At 36.2% G+C, this 19,305-nt stretch overlaps 1 protein-coding gene across 3 annotated transcripts in view; it reads left to right on the top strand.

Annotated features, from left to right (window-relative positions):
* Positions 1–15,169, top strand: part of TTC13 (tetratricopeptide repeat domain 13) — a 42,217-nt gene extending 27,048 nt beyond the window's left edge. For 2 of the 3 annotated variants that reach the window (XM_040597924.1, XM_040597926.1), the window contains exons 16-23: positions 2,686–2,769; positions 4,256–4,340; positions 6,662–6,771; positions 8,153–8,288; positions 8,995–9,074; positions 10,230–10,308; positions 12,207–12,286; positions 15,019–15,169. In XM_040597924.1, the coding sequence (XP_040453858.1) occupies positions 2,686–2,769; positions 4,256–4,340; positions 6,662–6,771; positions 8,153–8,288; positions 8,995–9,074; positions 10,230–10,308; positions 12,207–12,286; positions 15,019–15,142 (778 nt within the window). In that variant the 3' untranslated portion in view covers positions 15,143–15,169. The remainder of the gene's footprint in view (positions 1–2,685; positions 2,770–4,255; positions 4,341–6,661; positions 6,772–8,152; positions 8,289–8,994; positions 9,075–10,229; positions 10,309–12,206; positions 12,287–15,018) is intronic. The other variant, XM_040597925.1, reaches the window with a different exon arrangement.
* The last annotated feature ends 4,136 nt before the right edge of the window (positions 15,170–19,305 follow it).

Here is a 19,305-nt window from a genome sequence, read left to right as displayed (position 1 = left end):
GATTTACTGTTCCAGCTATTTTGGTGATTTCATAGAGATCTGAAATAAGCTTCCTGAACATTCAGATTGGTAGGCACACAGTGAATCTAATTCTAGTCTTTTGGGTTTGTTCAGCTTTGACTTTTGGGAAGCAGTCTACATACTACTGCCCCACGATTTAATCATACTTTATTACTGGATAGTGATTGCATTTATTTTTTGATTCTGGAAACCTGTATTTGTTTGATCTTTCTGCATTCCAAGCAGTAGCTGCTTTCATTGGTCACCTTGCTGTAGTGATTTGTTTCTGCTTTTGGATTCCCTGCTGATGATTTCACATGAGGTGAGGGATAAATGAAATTAGTATATGAAGTGGTAATAGGTTTTTTTAAAGTTTATTTTATTTCACTTTTGAAGCATGTTCTAGTCCATTGTGATTTCTAAATGACAGCTTACTCTTCATGGATTATACAGATCTGTATAATGTCCTTCTTGCGTTACTCAACTGTAAAATGGCTGCTGAATGAAGATCCTAAGACTACAAAGCTGACACCCTTTTGTTAGTAATTGAGATCACTTTATGGTCTTTTGACTGTTTTTCGGGAAGAAACACATTGCTTTATATTTGGCTTATAATTTCAAATTTATTCTCATAAAGAATTCAGCCTTAGTCGTAAGTTCTGTAGCATGGCTACCTGAAAAAATCTACCTGTAACAGTAGATTATTTAGGCTGACAAATGGCAGCCTTCATGGTCATTAAATATACAAATAAGCTGTTCAGTCAAATAAGAAGTGTAACAACAGCAATTGAGTTTCTTCTAGTATTTGTAACAGATCTTGTCATGCTGAGCTCAAGCTGTCTCTAGGTTTTGTTTGATCTAAATTGTACACCAGTAATTTCTGTGTGCAAAAATACTCGAATTAGATATCTGTTAACCTTTTTCTTTACTCAGAATTCTTTGCATTTAAAGTCCATTATTGTTCAGTGATTCCTGTCAAATGAATCTTTGCACGGAGACACTAGCATTTGGTGACTACTGGATCAAAGATTCTTTTCCAGAGAGGCAAGATGTTTGGAGAGTCTCAGAAAACAAAACCTTTTCTTGTTTTGAGTCAGCTTGGGGATCTCTTGTTAAAGGTCTATTAGAAACATCTTGCACTTCGCAGTGTTTTGTGGGCTTCCAGATCTTAATATTCTCAAGGTGCAAGCGTATTGTCTGTCACTACTTTTCGTGGGTCTATAGACAAGTGCAACTTTGGCTTATCTCCTTTCTGGCTTAAATGATCGAAGCTACCAAGTTTCATTTAAAGTAGAGAAAATGTTTTTGAAAGCTTAAGTTATTTTCATAGGCAAAACAAGGATTTGGGATCAGCTAAACATTAATAATATACTCAATATTCTTATGTAAAAAAATGAAGACGCTCTCTGGAATACTGCTACTTTTGAATTCTTGGTGGTAGTGTTTATTAAACAAGGAGAAAGAGTGGGAATAAGCACAAATCACTTATGACCACCCACCAAAAGTCTTTTCTTGGTACTGCTGCTTCTGGATGTCCTTACAGAATGCTAGGTCACGTTTTGATGTATTTTCCACGATGCCACTAAAGGAAAATCCAGTTTCTTATACTGACACGCTTCTGCCTGTTGTACAGATATTTTTTTTAAAACAGATGGAAAATGATGGGACGTACAACAAGGGCAAATTATGTATATATATTTGTCTTCATCCTTCCGCTTTCCCTACCTCCCTTTCCTATGTGCAGATATGTGTACGTGTTCTAATTCTGTTCAGTTTTTAAAGACTGATTCTGCCATTGTTCTGAGACTAGGCTTACTGAAGTGTGAGACTGTAGAGTGAGACGTTAGACAGGGACTTAAGCTGCAAAGATCATGCAAAGTGGAATTAAGCTAGGTGTACACACCTTCCTGTGATTGACAGTGGTTTTGCTTTGTCAGAGAGCGATAACATTTGCTTTATAAAATCTTGTTTTGTAGACTGGGAGAAGAGGAAGGACTCCTACAAAAGCAATAATGGTATGTAATTTTTGCTCTCAGAGTGGTTATAATCCTAGCAGGTTTCTACTGTTTCAAGTTTTTACTATTTTTTTTCCCCATAGTAATCCAAGGGAAAAAACCAACACCTTTTTGATGTTTTTGTTTAACAGTTACTACTTGTAATTGTTAGGAGTCAAAGGAAAATTGCTTTAATAGAGGGACATAAGTGAATAAAGAAAAATGTATGTAGACTGTCAGAACAGATCAGCATATGTATTGGCAAAAAACTGGTAAACTGAAGAGTGTCTGTTCTCAAAGTAAACCAATGTGCAGATTGAGAATTGTCCTAGTTCTGCAATATCTACAAGTGCAGATAACTAAGAAAGATTACATTTTTGTACAAATTGATAATTATAATTTAGATAAGACTTACTGGACATGGGCACACTGAAAATGGGGAAATATGTATGAAATGTAGTTTATCAGAGAACAACAGCACTGAGCGTTTGCAACTTCACTGCAGAAGCTATATTAAAAATGGGGGATGGGCAATTCATCACTTCAAACTTCTCGTTCATTCCTTTAATTTACAAAGCATCTGTGAATAAAACTCGTTCAAATATTAATGAGTAAGTAATATTTGTGTCTTAGCCCTGGAATGTTGGGTTGAAAAACAAGACCTGAAAAAAACCTTTCCTTTTCTTTGTAGGGGACAAGTTATTAACATGCGGTACCTGGAATATTTTGAGAAAATTCTTCATTTTATTAAAGATAGGATCCTTGTTTATCATGGGTAAATTACTGGTATTTTTTCTCCCTGCTTCACTCCCCTGATAATATTGATCTGAAATTTACATAATACTCATTTCAGAAAATCTGAGGGCTATTTTCTTAATTTTAGTAAGTTCTAGTTTTCTTAGTATCTATAATTGTCTTATTTCCTACTAGAAATGCAAATCTTGTCTATTGCTATGTAAAGAAACTTAACTAATAGGAAAAAACATTGTGAATTACAGTATACCTAGAAACTATTAACAGTGTTGAATTTGTAGCCACAGTTTTGGCATGAGTGTGTCTCAATTCTTTTCTAAAAATGCGTTTTATTAAAGATTTTGTTTCCTCCTGGTAGAATGGAGTAAAATTTCTGTGAATATTGAGGTTAATTTATTAAATAGTAGGAGTGAGGAGAAAAGAGAAAAGAATATATGGAAGGTGATTTTAATTGAAACTGGTGTTTGACAAGTAGTTTTAAAGGAGCAGAGAATCTTTACTACCTGTTACATAGATGGGTTGGTAGACTTTGTCCAGGAACAGAAGACAGTTGTAGAATATTGAATGAAGGAATGTGACTCAAGCTGAAAATTGATGTTGGCTTCTATTTCAAACTGTGATCAGATTTTTATGAGTAAAATGTCTTCCCCACCTGTGGATCATTTGTGGCAACAGTGTTCTGATAACATTAAAAATTAAGAAACTTTTAGGTTTAAACCCTCTCATTTTTCTTTGGCCTGGTAACTTTTATTAAATATTGAGTTCTGTTTTTCAATCTCATTATGCTACTTAAATATAAAAAAATGAAAGTGCAAAAAATCCTTATAACAGTTGAAAACATTTAAGTTTTAGAAAATTTATGATAGTTGCTTGAGATGTGTAAGTTCTGTAGTAACTGGGAAGTCTGTCCTCTTCTGTTGGGAGAAAGTTTGTTTGGAGTGAGCCAGCAGCATTTGATCTTAAGCCAGAGCAATTTGTGTTGTGATTTTTTTGAAAAGAATTCTGTTCTTAAAATCTAGGTGTACAGTAATTAAAAAAAAGTATTACAGCACTAGTTCAATAGGTTTCTTCATGGACCATCTGTGCCTGCATCTGTAGTATTTACATACCTTTGAGGCTACACAGATGCATGTATTTTGAGAAGACTATTTCTAACATTAACACTAGTCATCTTCTGTCTTTCCTTGTCAGCAACCCCTTGCTCACATGCACTCATGCAAACAGTTTAATGCTTTGCAGTGGCCAACAGCAAATGACTAAAATAAACCTGAAGCTGAAGTTTGAAGCCAAAAAAAAAAAAAAAAAAGCTGAGATAAAATAGGAGGAAATTACTTTTTGAAGAGCAAAAGAGCATGTGGCCAAGTACAAAGAAACTAATTTTCAGAAAAGAAATAATTAAATAACTTTCAATAACTTACTCTGCTATGGCTAATTAGGTTAAAGCTAGATGGATTTCCAGTAATGCTATGTGTTCAACCATTGTGATTCCATATTTAATTTTTTTCCAGTGCTAATAATCCAAAAGGACTATTAGAGGTTCGAGAAGCTTTGGAAAAGGTACATAAAGTAGAAGATCTTCTTCCCATAATGAAGGTAAATTAAAGAAAAACTTTAAAATATGATGAAAATAACAAAATTTATTCTGGGGGCTACCCAGTTCCTCAGAATATAACCATTGTGCTTAAGTTTAAAATGAATAACTGCAAACACTAGGTTTTTTTAAATAACTCATGTTATTTCAAATCTGCATGTGTTAGGGTATGACTTTCCCTTTGATATATGTGATGTATATTGACAAGGCTTTGCCTAGCTGTGGATTGGTAAAGAAATCATGGGAAAACAGAACACTGAATGTAATTCTTTGAAGCCAGCTTTATCAGCGGGGAGGGTTTGTGGTCAGATCCACCATAATGGGCTCACGGTATGTCTGTACAGTACGAAGGAGAAAATTGAAGGTGTGTGTCGGAGAGTAGGAACATGGAAGCTCTTTTTACCTTAGCTTCGTTGGTGCAGATCACTACATAGTAGGGCTGGCAGGGGGAAATAATTGCCCTTAGTGAACAATAGCTAATCTGAAATGAAATCTTGGTTTGTTTTGGTGCTTTGGAAGAATGTCAGGAATGGGGAAACCTGCTGGGTGGTGGTCTTCAGAAAAACCTTGGATATATGATGTGCAAAGTTATTTATACTCTTATCTCAACTTAAGTCATAAGGCTTGAGCTAAGTTTAAGTAAAGTTCTTGCCTCTCTCCCCTGAGTTCCCCAAATTCATCTAGGATGAGCAGTGTGTAAGTGTTTGCATTTGGGGAAACAGTGTTACAAAGTGGGTTTTGTTTGTTGGGTTTTTTTCTGTTTGTTTGTTTTTTTAAGGATTGGACAGGATTTTATTTAACTACAACAAAAATGGGAAGAAAGTCGTTCTAAATAAAGACAAAGGCATTGCTTTCTTATCGGGTGTGTCCACATTGCAATTTTGTATCTAAGCAAAGCTGACAGATTGCCATAGAACAGAGCTCTCTGGAGATTTATTGCTGCTACTACTGATAGACTGGGTTTGGATTTGTTTGCAGTAGTAGTACTCACTTGTGCACTACAGATACCTTTACAGAAGCTACGTGGCTCAAGCACTAAATTTTTCTATATATTTTTTAATATATATTACTAACATAAGTGTCTTCCAAGACGTACCATAATTTTGGAGGTCCTTCTTGTATTCCTGTATTGTCCTTGTCCTTGAAAGATAAAGCCAAGTTGATGCTAACTGAGGCTAAACAAAAACTTGTGATGAACAGGTAGTAGGTGTTGGAGTGGATAGACAATGAAGTGTTCTCTACAGACAGACAAATGTGCAAATAGGTCCCTGTAGATCACCTAATATGGCTATTGTGGAATTGTAGACCATAAAAATGTTATTAGTGGAGTTAAAAATATAGGTTACTTCAAGAGGATGATGAAAATATATAAACAGCGGACTATACATGACACTTCAAAATAAATGTCTCAATTAGCAGCAAATATTCTTCCTAGTTGTCATAACCTCTAAGTTTTCCTCTGGTTTGAATCTCCTGCATCCCATTCCAAATTGTATCAAAGTGGAATGCTGTCTTTCGTTAGAGGCTTTTAAATTTGTTTCTTTAAAATAAATGCAGATTCTCTTTGAAGAAAACATCCTGGATCACAAGTTCTATCTTAAAATAAATAGTAGCCTGAGTAATTCATTCAATCCTATTGCATAATAGTCTTTAATAGTGCCTGTATAAAAATGAAAGTCTGCTAATACTGATGTAGTTTGGCTGTTGGTGTAGCTGGTGAATGTTGAATATCAAAAGCTGGGCTCTTGGCTTTACTTCAATACCTGGCTTATACAACTCTTTGGCTACAGTAGTACACTTAGATAATGTAGCTTTGTAAAATTCTTAAACTTTGCGATATTTTTCCTTCTGATGATGATGAACTTTAACTGAAACTGGATCACAGTCAAGAAATCGTTGCTGTGAGCTCTATTCTGGTATCCATACTTAGACTAATGTGGCTGCTTAGTGTAAACATAAAACAGGCTCTCTAATCCCTGCTTTTGCATTTACATTGTTGCACCAAAAGGTTGCTATCAACATGCAGTTTGGGAAGAAATCTGTACAGCTCAAATGTACAATTGCTTTTCATAAACAATGCCACTTTATATTCCCTATATGGTTATAAAGTTGAATGTCAATATGCCTCCTTCGATATCTGATTTCTTTTCAGTATGAAATAAAGAATAAATGAAATAATGTAGTTGACAGTAACATTTTGTTCTTTTCCCTCATTTTGCCCTTTTTCATTTTTGCTCCATGTATTTTTAGGTGTTTCAAAACAATAGCTAGGCAGGCAGTCTGTCTCTGTTCACACCAATGTTACCTTCTTTTCTTTTGAAAGCAGTTTAACAGTAAAACAAGAGATGGGTTTACCGTGAACACAAAAGTCCCCAGCCTTAAGGATCAAGGGAAAGAATATGATGGCTTCACAATCACAATAACAGGAGATAAGTAAGTATGTTTGCTATTTTCAGGCGTTCAAGTACATTAACTAATGATGAAGTATTAGCAGCTAATCTTCTCAAATGCCATTTCTACTTGCATAAAGTGGGTTTTGTAAATAACTGAAAAACTGGTTCATTTGAGAACTTCTGATTTTTGTTGCATTCCCTAACAAAGAGGGAATATGGATAATATTGATGGAGTAGGACCAGTTGAGATGATTCTCTAATATATAGCACAAAAGTGAGGAGAGACCTTGTTACTCAGCTTATATGATTAAGTGCCTGAAGTGGGAAAATCTCTGTCTTTATCCATATCAAAATACATTTCTTGTTGTGAGACTCTTATCTGCTCTGATGACTGAAAAAATCCTAAATGGAATGGAAATTTTTGTGATCTAAGAATGGAAGAGACTTCCTTCTATTTGTATTGTTAGCCTTTCTTAATGTTTATTTTTTGAAATGTTTGCAGACCTATCTGCAAATATCAATTTAGATAGTACCTGAATGTATGAGGATATAAACAGTAGGCTTTGGGCCACTCTTTGGGTGTGATAGTAAATTTCTCACTTTATGGATACTGGCTCCTTGTCTTCCTGAAGAATGAGCATTAATCTGAAGCTCTGAAGTGCTGTCCTACTACTAACTAAAAACTTGGACTTATGGGATTTAAAATTCTATGCATTGGAATTCTTCCCAAAACTTGTGTGCTTCCAATGAGTGGCATGGAAGCCAAACTCCTCTTCTAAATTCTTAACATATCTCTTGGTTTTCAATCTTACGTTCTAAATCATATGGCTATATACAGTGAGATGGCATTAAATATATGGCCTCACTATTTTGGGGAAAATATTTTGGTCTTGGTAAGACAGTCTAATTTTGTTCTGCACAAAATTTGTCCTGTATCAGCCAGTCTGTTTTGATCCATAATTTGTAGCTATGCTTTTATACCAAAACAGTTCAATTTTGGTAGTCTAAAAGTTAACAAAACTACACTTTACACTCAGTACAAAAATCTCAAGCCCATGAAAATCTTTTAAAATTCCGTATTTCTTAATTTTTTACTATGCTTTAAGTGAAACACTAATGCTTGTCAGGTATTCTTCAATAGAAATACTTCATCTGTGATTAAACAGCAATGTTTATATATTCTTTCAGACAAACTTACAACATGACAATGTTTTTAATTCAATGAGGTTTTTTTAGGTGTTTCTTTTTTATTAAAAGGGGGGCAATGCACATAATCTCCTGCTTAAGGAAAAATGATAGGAAAAAGGTTATGATGTGGTATTTAACATCTGTACCTCTGTAACTTACCCTGCATATTAGGTTATGCATCAAGTTCTGTTCAGCAATGTCTTACCTCATTTTTTGTTTCACCCACTTCATAGAGTGGGGAACATACTATTTTCAGTAGAAACCCAGACAACAGAAGAGAGAACACAGCTGTATCATGCAGAAATAGATGCGCTATATAAGGATCTAACAGCTAAAGGAAAAATTCTAATTCTGTCTGCAGAGCTGGGGGTAAGGCTGTTTTAATAGAAATTATGGATTCCTCGATAAAATTCTATTATGTTTTTATACCTTCCGTATAACAGTCACTGGTTCATATTTTTTGACAGAGATATTAAGTAATAAAACTGACTGTTTACTTAAACACGTTTATGACAAATACCATAGGAAGTTGCCATAATCCTGTTACTTTTAAGATTTGCTGTGCTTTGCTGCAGTTATAGGGAGAGTGCAGACAAGGTCTCAATATTGCAGTGTATTCTTATTTTTTTCTCTCTCCTCTTATTTTCTTTATTTTTCTCATGGGTCTATATTCACTGTTTCATCATCCTTACAAAGTACTGCTTAGGATTTGGCTCATGGTGGCTACATATAAGATCAGAAGTAACAAGAATTCATGAGAAGCACTAGAATTGCGAAGGTTTTGATCAACACATTGTTGATCTGCATTGCAATGAGAATCTGACTGCGTTTGAGCTTGTGCTTTCTGTTCTTCACCCTTTAACACAGTGTGGGTGAACTGTTTCACCTACATTTTAAAGATGTAACAAAATAATTTGCTTAAACTTCTATTAATCAGACTTCAACTTCTCAAGTTGACTTTTTTCACATTTGAAATGGTTCTTTTAAAAAAATTATCACAGTACCGTAACACTTTCCAATATGTGTTTCTTTGTAGTGTATTACCTGGCTATTTAATTATTTTTTTTCCTTTTAGGAAGTAGATGCTGTTTGCAATTTGATCCTGTCATTAGTTTATTACTTCTATAATTTAATGCCACTTTCGAGAGGATCTAGGTTAGTGATTGTCTTGATCATGTCTGTTATCTTGGATGCATGCTGTAAAATGTCAATATGTTGGAGTATCTTAAGATATTTTTTTAATATTAAAAAAGCTCTGGGTTGAGCTGTTTGTCCTGCACAGTCGCTCATCTTGTGCTGCTGTGATGATGGGTACTGACTTAGTACTGTTTTAAAAGCTAGTTTGTAGTTGCTGATGATAACTATTTGGAGCTGCATGTATATTGAAAACCTTGAGTAGTCTGTGTTTATAGACTTCAGCTCACAGATTGAAGAGTGTCATTTTAAAATTGCAGTGATTTGGCTTCTAATCCATATTATGTTACACCACTGTAATCTCACTCAAGAAGCTTTACTGAAACATATATTTAAGATAAAGTTTACTTTGAGATAACTTATTTTATTAAAATATACAAAAATATTATTTTGGTAATTTTTTGCAACTGTTAGGGTCACCAGATGAAACCCTAGAATAGCCCCGCATGTCACAGATCTCCTTAACTGAAATTCTAGTTTAATTCAAACCTGGCTACATCTAAGACTATTATGAATCCCTGTTCCACAAAGCACTTAAGATCTTTGATCTTTTTATTAAACATAGTTCAGTAGAAAACAAAATTTAAAGAAAAAATAAAAAAGACTTTTTTATAATCAGATTTTGCCTTTATCTTACAGAATGTAAAAATTAACAGAAATTCTGTCTTGAGTTTCACAATTTTTAGAAATTTAAGTTAAATAAAGAAAAAGTTAAATAACTGAACAGCTTTACAGTGCCTCTAGCTCTGTTGCAGTAGAGTTCATCGGCTCCTCTGGGATACAGCTAAGCTCATTGGGAACAGGAGTTTGCTTTGGTTTTTAGCTCTATGGAGTCTTAAGAACTCCTAAGTCTGAAATTATGGTTCTGACTACTGTAGAAACAATGCTTTTCAGTAGTTAAACTCCATAGGATCATAACTTCATTCCAGTGGTGTTGCAAAGTAACAGTGATTTCACTTTTTAAGTGTTTCATGCTTGTTTAAATTTCTAAAATAGTAACTAGCACAGTAATTTTTACTAGCCTTCTATGAAACAGCACTGTATTTGTTTTGTAGTCTAAAATGGCACTGTTGAAAAACTTTTACTGTACTACTTTGGTTTTGATTTTTTTTTTAGTGTGATAGCTTATTCAGTGATCATGGGAGCACTAATGGCAAGTGGGAAGGAAGTATCAGGAAAAATCCCTAAAGGAAAGGCAAGTATCAAAATACACTGGTTCAGCCTTGATGGAGGAGGTAGCACTTGTAAACGTGAGGAAGGAGCTGTAAGAATGAACAGAAGTTCCACACTTGTTAACTGGAGATGGATTGGCTGCATACTATGGTGTCTTGCAGCCAGAGGGAGGTTTGAAAATTTCATTGCTGTTATGACAGTAAGTGAGATTTAGATATAGTATGTGGGATAATTCTGGTTAGTCAAATTGTAGCAGTTTGTGTCCCACAGTAATTACATATTTGTAACCAAAGCATTTCTAGTGTGCCCAGCTGCTTTCTTCCGCTTTGAGAAGGGTTCTGAGAATACTTGGGCAGAATTAATGACTCTTCTGGCACACAGCAGAAATTTTCTCTCTTTGCTGTCAATGTCCCTCAGAGCATTTAGGGCTTGGTAAATAGAAATGTATTAGCAACTCTTCTTGATTTTTTCCTTCCCCTCTGTATTCTGCTAAATTTAAAATAAGTCCTAGTTTTGAGTGACTACATCTGAATATTATACCACCTTGCTCAATAAAGGGTATTCAACTATTGGTCTGTTAGCTGTTACCTTTTCCGTATGAAAGGAGTGAGAGCACCTCTGTCTGTTTAACATATCGTCAAAAGAATCAGTGAAATTCCAGTGAGAATCGAAGTTGTTGAAGAAAATACCCTGTGTGGATAACGGAAGAAAGAGCAGCTTTCCCTTTGTTCTAGAAATCTCTGAAAACAACGAAGTTTGTCCTTTCAGTACAATGAGCTACTAGCTTTTAAGAACAAACTGCACTTGCTTAGTAGCAAGAAAGATGCCTTTTCAGTATGCCGTTAAGCTGGTAACTCCACCATTCTGTGGGAGTTCAAGCTAAGGTAAAAGGCTTAGGTGGGTTTTCTCATGGATCTTCTTAGGACTTACTAGGGTAGTACATTTTGTCTCATTTTATGCAGGCAAGCAGAGTTTCAGCATTATTAAAACGCAGGATTTCTGACTACAGGCAGCTTTGTGAACATTTTTGCATGTGAGGGTTTTTTCACCAGCTGGAAGAAATAGTTTTCCCCAGTTGAATGAAACTGGGAAATTGTTTTTCTTGCCAGATTTCTTAGAAGGGTATTTCTGTCTGGTCCCAAGCTTATGACAGCATGTATTATCTGACTGCTCTGAAGACAAAGATGCCCAGTAGTCAAGAGTCCTGTTATGGCCTGGCAGGTTAGTTGGTAGCCATGGCCAGTGTAGCTTCTGGTGTTGGTTGTGGTGGAGTGTGCAAACACACAGAGACTTTTAGTGCCTGGCATGCATGCTGACTCTCAAATTGGTGATGAGGGACAAAGTAGTCTGGGCACAGACTAGTTAGTAAGCTTACTCCTGTCTTACAAGAATGTAGGTAGCATGCTCTCAGAACGCCTCCTTGCATTCAGGCAAAGTTCACTGAACTACAAATGTGTCAGCTTAAATGTTTCAGTACTAGTGAACTAAGGTTTTTAACTGAAAAACATTGTTTTGCTGAAAACTTATTTTCAGCTGTAGATACGAAGTTGCACACATTTCTTGGCTATATGTAGTCAAACTTGTCTGAAAACCCACTGTGGAAAGAAGTAATACAGAATGCCTGGAAAGTTCAATATAAATCTACCACTCATGTGATACAGTATTTTGCAGAATTCCGTATGTAGAAATGAGAAATATCCCCCTTTTATTTGAACATTGTCATAAAAGGTTGAAGACAGTCAATATTTTCTGGCACTAACTCATTAGTACAAACACCTTGTTAAAAAAGGAAAAAAAAACCTGGATTTTCTCACAAAAGGAAGGTTATATTTTGAAAGTTTAATTTATATGTTAAGAATATTTGAAGATTAACTTCCTGAAATGAGAGAACATAAGACCTTTATTTTGTTGCGTTTTCAGCTGGTTGATTTTGAAGCAATGACAGCACCAGGGTCTGAAGCTTTTAGCAAGATAGCAAGGAGCTGGATGAATCTAAAAAGGTAAGTCTTTCTGTTCAGGTGGGGGATGGGAAAATAAAATATGAAAGACTTTATATGTAAAATGTAAACTTATACTAAAAAAGGTACTCGGAAATTACAAGTTTATTAAATGATTCAGTGAATTTTTTAACAGTTCAGGAATTGATAAGAAAAGATTTGAGTTTACACACACAGTAATATATTTCTAGTCTAACGGAGTGGTTAGTAGACTAGATATTCAGTAATGTGAATGTTATCCTCTGATAAACTATTTGGGTTAATACTTTCTTTGTCTGGCTGTCAGATTTGCCTTTTTGTTGTTGTTTTTTTATCATTAGTAAATTTGGTGATTGAATGAGGGAAAATTTTAACTTTTTCCCATGCTCATGGATCTCTTCAAACTATATATCAAAAGTCACTTACTTATCCTCTAGTGCTATTTTAATTTGGAGAATAAGTATTTTCAAAGCAGATGGCAGTTACGAATATACAGAATTATGTTACTTAGTATAACTTTTGTACAATGCTTTAAAACTTTGTTTTTCATATTAATTGATTTTTGAATACGGAACATACTGATTCCTTGTCAATATTACAAATCTGGTGCATTTCATTTGTCCCTTAGCAGTTATTCCCCATACAAAATCTAAAAATCAGGCCAGAAAAAATCAGTTTCAGTATCCTTTAGTTTGGGGTCAAAACACTTGAAAGGTGCTGAGAGATCTGGCCGATATCCTCTGCAAGGCCAACTGTAATCTGTGAAAGGTGGTGCACATCAGGGGACATCCTTGGTGACAGGATCTGGTATCCGTCTTCCAGAAAGCCAGAAGGACAACCCAGGATAAAAAACCTATAGGCTGGTCAGCCTTGCTTTGGTCCCTAGGAAAGTCATCAAGTGGGTCCTCTAGGAAAGCATTTCAGGGTATATGAAGGTGACTGGGGACAGTCAATATGGGTTTACTAAATGATGTGAGACCCAATATGATCGCTTTCTGTGATAAAATGACTCATTTGTGGGTAAGAGAGCAATGGATGTTGCTTAGTTACTTCAGCAGGGACACCCACAATACTCTCATACCAAGATAGCACATTATGGTCTGGATGAATGGACAGCTAGATGGGTAAAAAGCTGGTTTGGATAATCAGATGTAGGGCGTGCTCAGCCCTTCAGACGACACGTAGAATACTGTATCCAGTTTGGGGGCAGCTGCGTTAAAGACTATGATAAAATGGAGCAAATTCAGTAGGGAGCCACCAAGATAGTCAGAGGGCTGGAGCCACGTGCCTTATCAGGAGTTAATTGGGCTTGTTCAGCTTGAAGAAAAGGCTTTGACCTAACAGCAGCTTCACAGTACCTGTGAGTATTAAGAAAATGGAGCTGGGCAGTGCTTGGTGGGAGGACAAAAGGCAACATGCATGAGCTGAAAGGAGGTTCAGACTGAACATAATCTTTTCACCCAGAGGGTAGTCAAGCAGCAGGGCAGGCTGCCTGGAAAGGCTGTGCATTTTTCATCCCTGGAGATTTTCAAGACCGGACAGGATAAAACCCTGACACCCTGGTCTGACTTGGCAGTTGACCTTGCTTTGAGCAAGATGTTGGATCACAGACTTCCTGAGGTCTGGTCCAACCCGAGTTATTCTGAGAGCCTGAGGAACGCTGCAGCTGCTGTTAGTGCCAAATATCTCATACTGCTTAGCCTTGCTTAACTTCCCTGTCGGTGGTTCTCACCCTGGTAAGTTTCACTAGATATAAAAACCTTCCTGAATGAAGAAGGCTATTAAGAAGACTCATGGGCACCTTTGTTGGGCTTAGGCTAAAAATCTACATGTAAATGCAGTCAAATTAATTTATTAAGGAATAAGACTTTTAAACTACAGTGTAGCGAGTTGTGGTTTTTATTAAAAGTAGTCTGCGCAAATGTTGTGACTTGGTTGTCTTGGAAATACAAAATATTTATGGTTCCCACAATTTTTTACTGTAAATCTCCCGATTTATATATTCAGTTTCTTTCTTAGTCCTCTGTTCATGTGTCTCTTTTTTTTTCTTTTTTTTTCTTCTTTTTTTTTCCTTAAGACATAACTTTACCAAAGGGGAACTGCTCTCTTGACAGCAAAGTCAGCTTAAGCCATTTGAACCCTACCGATGTGTTTCTGACCCTCTCAGTTGTACTGTTGAAATTTATGGGAATCCATAGCAAACCAGATCAGGGAAGTGATTTGTGTTTAAAATAAGCTTGTTAAAACCAAAATTTATTTCTAACTGAGACCATTTTGTAGCATAGTCCCACCAATAGTATTGCTGTCTCAAATGAGAGATGTATAATGGGCAAGAATGAGTCGCGAAAATTGCTGAAGTTGGTTTTGCATGATGCTGAGAAAAATATCTGTAGAACTACAGCACAAAGGACTTGAAGTAATATTATGAAGGTAATCAACCTGAGTGGCTAATTTGTCTATGTTAGAAGAATAATAGCGGGTAAGGCAAGTAAAACTTGAAGACTTAAAGCAATAAAATTTTGCTTTAACTTCTGCCACTTCCAAAGGCTCTTTTATGTAGTCATTATCTTTGTTCTGTATAGCGAGTGAGGAGTCAGAGGAGCAAGAGCTGGTTGTGGGCAACAGATTCTTGACTTCAGGTCCCAGATTTGTTGGAGAAGAGGATGAAGAGAAGTATAAGCTAATGTGTTAACTTCCAGGTAAATCATAAAGCTCAGAAAAAGATAAGTAACTTTTTTTTTTTCCTTCTCTTTCAGTATTTCACCTTCTTACAAGAGCCTGCCATCAGTATCGGAGACATTTCCAACCCTGAGAACGATGATTGAAGTACTAAATACAGACTCGTCTCATTGTTTAAAAAAAACTATAGTTGTTGTATAATTTATACAAATAAAAGGCCAAGAGGTACTGCTTCGTAAATTATTTTGAAGGGGAAATTATGATCAGAACGGTTTTGTTTTGGTTTTTAATAGAGTAAACTTACTTGACTAGTTATCACTAGAATAAAAAGAGTCTGTCTGTGACCAATAATGGTAAAAAGGAAAAAAGAAACAGAACAGCTGATTTCTTGTATTGAAACATACTCTTAACAGGAAATACAGTTGTTCAGGGGCCACACTGAAGAGCACTAAGAAACTTGATCACAGTTATGATCTGAACATACTGCAGGTGAAAATTTATTTACTTTTCTCTTTTCATTTTTTTTAATCTGCATTGGGAATACCATTAGACTACTTCCTATTTGTGGGGTGTTTTGGTTTTGGGTTTGGTTTTTTTTTTTTTCAAAGCCTGTCTTCTGCATGGGAAACTTCATGAACTGTACATGTGTGAGTAATTGGTAAATGCACAAGCGTTTCATGTAATGCAATCCAGTGAGGAACAGATGTCAGCTTAAAAAGAATGGGTTTCAGGAAAATATCGTTTGGGAACAAAACCAAACAAACATATGACATCTTTGGAGTTAGGCTCTTGGTGAGTAAATGCCAGAAACACAGCAACTCTACATCAGTCTCCCTTTCCAAGTACCCATTGGTGGTGGTGGCTGGCAGAGACATCAATGACAGTATATTGGGCAAGCTAGCTCCTTGAGTTGTTTTTGTTGGGAGGGCCTGGCAGCGTTCTGGGAAGGCAGGCTTCCTGCAGGGCAGGGCTAATTCAGTTCAAACAACGCGGATAGCACCATGAACCAATTTCTGATTGTAATAGTGATGGTGGTATTTCTGGTGAGTTCTGACTGAATTACACTAATTTCAGCTTGAGCTCAGTGACTTTAGTACTCTTTATTAGGTTAAGTGATTTCAGAAACAGCAAGCAACGGTGGGGAAGATCTCTGGTTTCTTCAGTGGTTTTGATCAATGTTTTTTTCCTGCCTTAATATTCAGCATTTCAGAAAATCTACAAAACTGTTCTGGTTTAGATATAGCTTTTAACTTGTTTAATACTGATGATCTAAACTGTGATTCTGTTGCTGTCATCGTTTATGCAAATAGTCTGTTCTTTACTTTGCTTGCTTCCAATTTTCCAGAGGTTAGGGCCTTGTAGGGTAGTTGTAAATAACTTATTCTTTAGCATATGTTGTATTACATGGTTAGGCCAGATATTTCCCAGGGGAGAGGGGAAAACATCCCGCATACTGCAAGCGTACCAGTAGCAGCAGTGTGATTGCTGTTCTCTGGCTACAGCACAGGGCTATCTCAGTCCCCTCTTTAATGTAGGAAGAAAAAACGCAGCAAGACATCAAGAATGTTGATATAGGTGACCTACTTTAACAGCGGAACTGAAAACAGGTTGGATTTATTGAATGGAGGGTCTTTTCTTGGTTCTTCCACACAAGTATTCCAAGTGGACTCTCTATTTTGTGTGTTTCGAGTTTGGTGGAGGGAGAGAGGGCAGAGTGCCACAGGTTAAGTTAGAAGCTGCTGTGAATACTGACATCCATTGTAAGAAAAGCCCTGTTGATTTAAAGTTAGATTTCATTATTTGTCACCTTGATCACTGGCAGAATAAGACATCTATGGGTACCTAGAGACCGGAGTGTTTACATGTATGAAGGATTTTCAGAGATAGAAAATGAATCCCAGAAAGTAGATGCATACTATGCCTACATTAGCAAGCAGTGCATCCCACCCAGTATGAGTAGCTCACTTCCCACATGATATGTATTTCAGAGGCTTTACTTTTATCTGCTTGTCTAGCTTAGAAACTGGCTGCTTATTGCATTTGGAGTGCATGTTAGCAACGCATCTTCCAGTTTGGATGTCTTTTGGATGAAACAACTTGTATTCTGAAACCTCTCTGCACTGTGAACCAAAACGTGGTAAGTGGAGAAAATTAGGAGATGCACCTCAAAAGTGTGCTGCCAATTAAAATTACATCAGTGGTGCATATATACCTGTGGGAACTTTTTTTATTAATTCCTGCATTCTAAGATTGCATATTGAGAGTACATGGGTAGGGAAAGAATGTCCTTTGCTTCCACTTAACATCTTTTACCATCTATTGCAGAAACAAATGTTACTCTGTGTAGTAATTCTTCCTCCCTAAGAGTAAAGTGCTGTTACAGTATTAACTTCTTGCCATGCTAACTTATGGTACTGTTACAAGACAAACCACAGCAGAAGTACTGCTGTATGAAGGCAGGGGAAGGAACAGGAAGCAGAGGGGGTTTTTAGATTATTTTTTTTTTTTTTTACTCCTGATTCTGGTATGTCTGAGATTAGGTCTAGAATCTATTTCAAAGTTTTCTTGGTCTGTATTGGAGCTACAGTGATAACATGGTTAGATTTCATTAAAAAGTAGCGACCCAAATCCCAGCCAAGGGAAGAATGATCTAATGCTATCTCAAACTGTAGAAATAAACATATTTTTTTTTGCAAATAACAGAAAGTAAATGGTATGCCCATGTCTGAGCTAGTTTTTCATAAAGCTTATTTTTCCCTTCTCCTGCTTGTTTCCAGGGGAAATTATTAAGTAAGTTCAGGCATAGGTATCTGATCAGGGGATGTGTAACAGATGAGTGTGCAAAATGCAAGGAAATATATAGAAAATACCTGTTTGAAATCAAGTTGTTAGCTATTAATGAGCACTAATGCACTTTGTAGTGTTGCTAACCATTTGGAGGGATGGGTATAATTTTGAGCAAGTAACATTCACCAGAAAAAAAAAAACAAAACAAACCAAAAACAAAACCAAAACCCAACAATAGAAACAGAATTTCATATGCAGACCTAAGGTTCATTAACCAAACCATAATAAAGGCACATCTGACCACCTGTCTGTCTGGTACTAATGAACATGCATTTTAAATTTTCATGGTCAGGATTTATGTAAAGGATGAAAGCAGGCATTTCTTTCCAAGTAAGGATTTAAGGAGGCTGGAGTTTTCATTGAAAGAATTGTTACTGTCCAATTGTGACAAAGGTATTTTCCTGCCATTCTTGTGCCTGAGTACCTTCCCCTACCCCGCTAGAAATAAGCAGTGTTTGTTTCTATGGTGTCTTCTATTTAAAGCTCTAGAATTTTTAGAAACTTCTGTTAGATTTCATTATGGAGGAAAGGAATCGTTATTTTCTGCCTACCTAATAAGGAATGGTAGCCAGGAAGAGATGCCTAACTTTATGCCTCGGTTGTATTCTAATAGTATGCTCTTTTGTTTAAGCCTGTAAGTTGCTTTTTTAATAGATCTTGTATTATTCATTGTCAAAGGGGAACTCTGTTGGCACTGACCAGTCAGTTCATAGAACCATAAAATAAAAGGTTTCTTATTTCAGGGGTTAGACCAGAGGTAGCGGAAAAGGGGTGGTGGGGAAGAAGAAAATTCCCTGAACAGGTAGACCATGTACAGCTGTCCAGGTTTCCTTCCCCTCTTTTCTCTTATTCCTCTGACTGACTTCATACCCAGCCTCCTGCTGACAGACAAAAGGTGATATTAATGGGAGGTCAAGGAGGGTAGGTGTGACATGGATTACGCCCCTATGAGTGTGTGTGTGTGTGTATACGTGTTTCAAAGGCTTGTTTCTCTGGGCGTGATAGAGATGACTAAGAAAGAAAGCGAGCTCAAGTCAAACGCTCTCAAACAAGTTTAACAAAACAAACAGGATTATATAACTGGGCTGGTATGTGATGACTTGGAGAACTGTAATTGTCTCCTAAGAACCAGATATGTGGAGAAATCTATCATTTTCTATACTCCTCTGTGTTATCTTAGACAGCTGGTCTTAGCAATACCATTTGAACTTTTAAATGGGAACATTAGCATATTGCAGCCCCAGCCATTTATCTGTTAAGTGTACTATTAAAGAAAGAAGGACGAGGGGAAAAAATTAGGCTAAGCAATAAAAACCCATTCATCTGAACCTCAATATTTGTGCGACTGTAATATATTTTGAAGAGAATAAAAATTTTCATGCAGCAACCTAGGACAAAAGGCAAATAGGTTTAATCTCAGATAAATCTTCTAAAGCTTTGATCTCTGATAAATCTTCTAATATCTTTCCCTGTCTTTGGATAAGCTTGCTTTGGTTTTGTGGAAAGGAACTATGCTT

Source organism: Falco naumanni, chromosome 6 (genome assembly GCF_017639655.2).
Source record: "Falco naumanni isolate bFalNau1 chromosome 6, bFalNau1.pat, whole genome shotgun sequence".
NCBI classification, from domain to species: Eukaryota; Metazoa; Chordata; class Aves; order Falconiformes; family Falconidae; genus Falco; species Falco naumanni.
Note: the sequence above shows the minus strand (reverse complement) of the source record. Positions and strands in the feature narration are given on the sequence as shown.